The following is a 5,454-nucleotide window of genomic DNA, read 5'->3' on the forward strand; positions in this document are numbered from 1 at the left end:
GATACGATAAGATACGATATAAGATAAGATACGATAAGATACGATATAAGATAAGATAAGATACGATATAAGATAAGATACGATAAGATACGATATAAGATAAGATACGATAAGATACGATATAAGATAAGATAAGATACGATATAAGATAAGATACGATAAGATACGATATAAGATAAGATACGATAAGATACGATATAAGATAAGATAAGATACGATATAAGATAAGATACGATAAGATACGATATAAGATAAGATACGATAAGATACGATATAAGATAAGATAAGATACGATATAAGATAAGATACGATAAGATACGATATAAGATAAGATACGATAAGATACGATATAAGATAAGATAAGATACGATATAAGATAAGATACGATAAGATACGATATAAGATAAGATACGATAAGATACGATATAAGATAAGATAAGATACGATATAAGATAAGATACGATAAGATACGATATAAGATAAGACACGATAAGATACGATATAAGATAAGATAAGATGAGATAAGATACAATAAGATAAGATAGACCTTTATTGTCATTGTACAGAGCACAATGAAATTACAGTTCAGAACACCCATTCAGAAGAAGACAGAACATAACAAACGTAGGAGAACAGGTGCTCTGGGTCATGCTGCCTCAGACCCCTGATATATCGATTCACATCGAGAATATGAAATTTTCATTTTGCATCGATATAACTGAATCATGAACCATCAAACTGATATATCGATAAAGATTGATGTATTGTTACACCCCTACATGCCACTCCTTCATCATGCGCCTTGTGTGTGCATCTAATATTGTTAGTTTGTGTGTTGTTTGTTAGTTTGTGTGTTAGTCTTCCCCTGGAAGAAAAGAAGATGTGTGCCACAGACAGTGACAGTCGCCTTCGTCGTCTCAAATCTTTGCAATATGGTCAGACAAGTGCTGTCAGGGGAAAATGCTCTAAAGCATTTTAGGAGATGTAGTTATTCAGTTTGTATGGTTTTATCCCAGTGGATTTATGTTTCAGAGGAGATGGATATTCCCGAGACGTAATTCCTGTTTTATTTGCTTGTGTTTGAGTGAATCCTGGTTGGATTGATGAAACTTTCAGCAGACACATTGGTTGTGTATGAAGGAGCCGCGGAGCTGAGCGAATAGACCCAAGAATTTTGTTTACGTCACTTTGTCGAAAGTTGTTTTCTGATTCAACTGCTTATGTTTTTTTTTACTGTTTGGTGGACGTAGAAACAGTTTTTATGAGCTTTTAGCCAAGAGTCTGATGTTTCTGTGGAAACCACGTCATTGTTCAAATGACAGACCTCGAGTTAGCAGTTAGCATTAGCTTTAAGTAATCTTCTTACCTGTTTAGCATTTCAAAGCTAGCATTTTGGTTAGCCGTGCCAACCTCTCTGCTCATTTATGTCCAACATGTACAAATCATTTGCATTTTTAGTCTGTATTTGATGGTAAGTCATGATTACGTCTTCAAATATCAGACCCGTAATCTTATTTTAGAGTTTAAACTGAAGAAGATGTGGAAGAGTCCCAACGGAACCATCAGGAACATCCTGGGCGGCACGGTTTTTCGAGAGCCGATCCTTTGTAAGAACATTCCTCGCCTCGTTCCTGGTTGGACTCAACCGATAACGATTGGCAGACATGCTTTTGGTGATCAGGTATTAATTCAGATGAATGTGTATTTTTCTTTTTTTCATAGTAGAAAGGTAAACATGCTTTGATACTAATGTTTGATTTGAACAGTACAGGGCCACGGACTTTGTTGTGGAAAAGCCTGGAAAATTTAAGCTTGTTTTTTGCCCGAGTGACGGGAGCAAGCAGCAGGAGTGGGACGTGTACAACTTCACGGCCGGGGGCTGCGGGCTGGGGATGTACAACACTGACGAGGTGAGACGGTTTTTAAATGGAGGGAAACCTGGAAAAAAAAATCTTCCAAGTGTTTGTTTTCTGACCTTGGACTCACATTTTCTTTGTGCAGTCCATCACTGGTTTCGCTCACAGCTGCTTCCAGTACGCCATCCAGAAGAAGTGGCCTCTGTACATGAGCACCAAGAACACCATCCTGAAGGCCTACGATGGCCGTTTCAAAGACATCTTCCAGGAAATCTTTGAGGCGTAAGAAGCACAACTGATTATTTTTTGTTTTTTCCCTCTAAAAACCACCAATCCTCTAAGTTAAACTGTCATTATTTATGTTCCTTCAGGTCGTACAAGCCCGAGTTCGATAAGCTGAAGATCTGGTACGAGCACCGACTCATTGATGACATGGTGGCCCAGGTCCTGAAGTCCTCCGGAGGATTTGTTTGGGCCTGTAAAAACTATGATGGAGATGTACAGTCAGATATTCTGGCTCAAGGTACTGCAGCTAGTTAATGATGCCAAGCAGCTGAAGTTCTTCCTCGTTATTTATTTATTTTATCTTTTAAGGACATATTTTGCTTTGCATTCAGGTTTTGGATCTTTGGGTCTCATGACGTCAGTCCTGGTGTGTCCTGACGGTAAGACGATCGAGGCGGAGGCTGCTCATGGCACCGTCACCAGGCACTACCGTGAACATCAAATAGTAAGACGTCTGGGTCATTGCTGGGTAGTTTTAGTGTTAGAGGGAGGTGGGGTTGCCCCCAGAAAACTTGCCAGGCTGGTGGTAGTGCTCCTAATGTGGTTGTGGAGTCAGAGGGTGTTTGCAGTACAGAAACATGTTTTAATGACAGGGTAGGTCCTAGCCTGGCACTGGCCCTAAATAAACAACACGTAGCCTGGCTGCGGGGGAGTACGTCCTAGCCACCCACCAGGCCTGTATTAGTAAGTGATTGATTTCTCTTGGTTGAATGCATTGATGGGCACAGCTAACCAAAACGTTAACTTTGCTAACTCATAATGTACTAACTAAAAATATAGCTTTCGCCAAAGCTTAACTGCTAAACATGTACAAAAAGCTTACAGAAGCTAACACTAGCTGCGTTTCCATTGCAAATGCGTGCAAAATTTTGTTGATATTCTGCTAATGTTGAAAAAACAGTTTCGCACCTCAGTGTTTCCATTAAGTAAGAAATACTGTTAAAGTCACGCATGAATACTTTTGTTCTCGCAATAAGTCATTACAAACATGGCGGTGATGGATGTAAACACATAGCATGTTGCTACCGCGACACTAGCGCTCATTATTAGAGGAGATGTCGGCGTCTTTTATCGAGGCTTTCCAGTGACAAGCCCCTACTTGGGAGTGGCTACGTATGCTGTGTTTTTGGGAAATTGTAGTCGGTGAGTTTATTACTTTCTTTTACTACTTCTGTGATATTACTACTATTTCTACTTCCTGTTATCTTCTTCGTCATTGTCTTTTTCGCCAGTAGAAACAGCCGGTTGTTGATCACGTGACTCCCGTGATGTGAAAAAAGTGTTTCCGTTGCAGTTTTGCAAAAAAACTCCAATTTCGATACGGCCAAAATACCACCTCATCCTAGCGCAAAAACATTTTGTCGAAAAACGTAGTATTTTTCGAAATTGACGTGTTTCCATTGAGCAAATTTATTTTCAAAATTCTAATTTGCGCATTTTCACGGTCAATGGAAACGCAGCTAGTAACAGCTAATCACAGCCCTGTTAACAGGGCTCTCAAGTCTCACGCATTGAGAGTGACACACACGCATCTGAGGGTCTTACACGCTTTCACGCCACACCCCCACTTTCTCACGCTGAGGACTTACGCCAAAAACTCAACTCTGGTCCAGTTTACAGTTCATTTCAATACGAGTATTGATGATATAAATCCAGTCCATGTTTTCACCGCAACCCGTGGTGTTACACACAGGGACATGCCAGGTTGTTATCCAGTGTGTGTTTTCACCACAACCTGTGGTGTTACACACAGGGACATGCCAGGTTGTTATCCAGTCCATGTTTTCACCACAACCTGTGGTGTTACACACAGGGACATGCCAGGTTGTTATCCAGTCCATGTTTTCACCACAACCCGTGGTGTTACACACAGGTACATGCCAGGTTGTTATCCAGTCCATGTTTTCACCGCAACCCGTGGTGTTACACACAGGGACATGCCAGGTTGTTATCCAGTCTGTGTTTTCGCACCAACCTTCTCTCTGCCTGTAAACAGCGGCTCTGTGGAGCCGGGAGAATATGCAAATTAAAAAAGATAAAGAAAACAGGTGAGCCACGCTGGTAAAATTAACAAACATGTTAGAAAGAAAGGAGAAAGAGATTTATGGAGCAGAGAAACTAAGAGGGGGAAAGGCAAAAGTTTGTGCGAGATGCAGCCAAATGAGTTCAATAAACAGATATTTTGAGATAAAGGGGCCGAGGTCAGACTGAAGTCAGCTCCATTATCACAGCTCAGACCGATCCTTTCCATCTGTTGTGCGCACAAATCATGTTTTTAGTTTAAAAAATAACTGTTCTCACGAGGATACGCTGCACGTGCAGCACGTCACCTGCAAACAGCTGGGTCAGTGTCAGAGCCAGGTTAAATAAAGGGACAACCCGGCTATTTTTAAAGCAGAGCTGCAGGTCAGATTTTATAACAAAGACCTCACATGATGTTAGTGCTTGGAGGAAGTTGTTTTTTAACAGGGGCAGATATATGGTATTTTTCTTCTTCTTTTTGCACCTTTATTATTCAATAATTAATTTACTTTGCTGTTTTTAATGGTTTTCATTAGTTTTAAGAAACAAATTAATATTTTTAACTTTATTTGATAAACATTTGTTTTAACTGTGAAATAAAGACAGTAAAAATACTGCAGGATGTTTAGTTTTGTAAAATTTTAAAAATATATTTTAACATGGATGGAGCCGATTTATTTACACACAAAGCATTCTGGGTAAATGATGACATGGATAGGTCCTCTGCGTGAGCGAGCTATATCCACCCTGAAGGTTAATCTTGGACAATATCTGATGATCGGCTCTTTTAAATGAAACCAGAGAGCGTTGACAGAGAGGAGAAGGTAGAAATGACTCAGCCTGGAACTGAAAATATGGATGGAGGACAACAGAGCTGCTTCATGGAAGAAGAACCTCAGCTTAGCCTGTTGGCTTTAGCATTAGCCCTGATGCTGTATTGTCTTATATGTATTAGCTCAGCGCTAGTGCGACAAACAAGCTAAACTGTTGTCCTCCATCCATATTTTCAGTTCCAGGCTGAGTCATTTCTACCTTCTCCTCTCTGTCAACGCTCTCTGGTTTCATTTAAAAGAGTCGATCATCAGATATTGTCCAAGATTAACCTTCAGGGTGGATATAGCTCACTAGCAGCCTCGCACCGAGGACCTATCCACGTCATCATTTACCCAGAATGTGTTGTGTGTAAATAAAATGGCCCCATCAGTGTAATATATTTTTAAACTTTAAGTTTAAAAATGATAAAACTGAACATCCTACAGCAGTGGTTCTTAACCTGGGTTCGATCGAACCC

At 40.2% G+C, this 5,454-nt stretch overlaps 1 protein-coding gene across 2 annotated transcripts in view; it reads left to right on the plus strand.

Annotated features, from left to right (window-relative positions):
* LOC106518971 (isocitrate dehydrogenase [NADP], mitochondrial) overlaps nt 1-5,454 on the plus strand; it is a 14,750-nt gene that overhangs the window by 7,576 nt on the left and 1,720 nt on the right. For both annotated transcript variants that reach the window (XM_014010421.1, XM_014010422.1), the window contains 5 exons: nt 1,521-1,681; nt 1,767-1,910; nt 2,002-2,138; nt 2,228-2,379; nt 2,474-2,586. In XM_014010421.1, coding sequence (XP_013865875.1) covers nt 1,521-1,681; nt 1,767-1,910; nt 2,002-2,138; nt 2,228-2,379; nt 2,474-2,586 — 707 coding nt within the window. The remainder of the gene's footprint in view (nt 1-1,520; nt 1,682-1,766; nt 1,911-2,001; nt 2,139-2,227; nt 2,380-2,473; nt 2,587-5,454) is intronic.

This window comes from Austrofundulus limnaeus, unplaced genomic scaffold, assembly GCF_001266775.1.
Source record: "Austrofundulus limnaeus strain Quisiro unplaced genomic scaffold, Austrofundulus_limnaeus-1.0 Scaffold69, whole genome shotgun sequence".
NCBI lineage: Eukaryota > Metazoa > Chordata > Actinopteri > Cyprinodontiformes > Rivulidae > Austrofundulus > Austrofundulus limnaeus.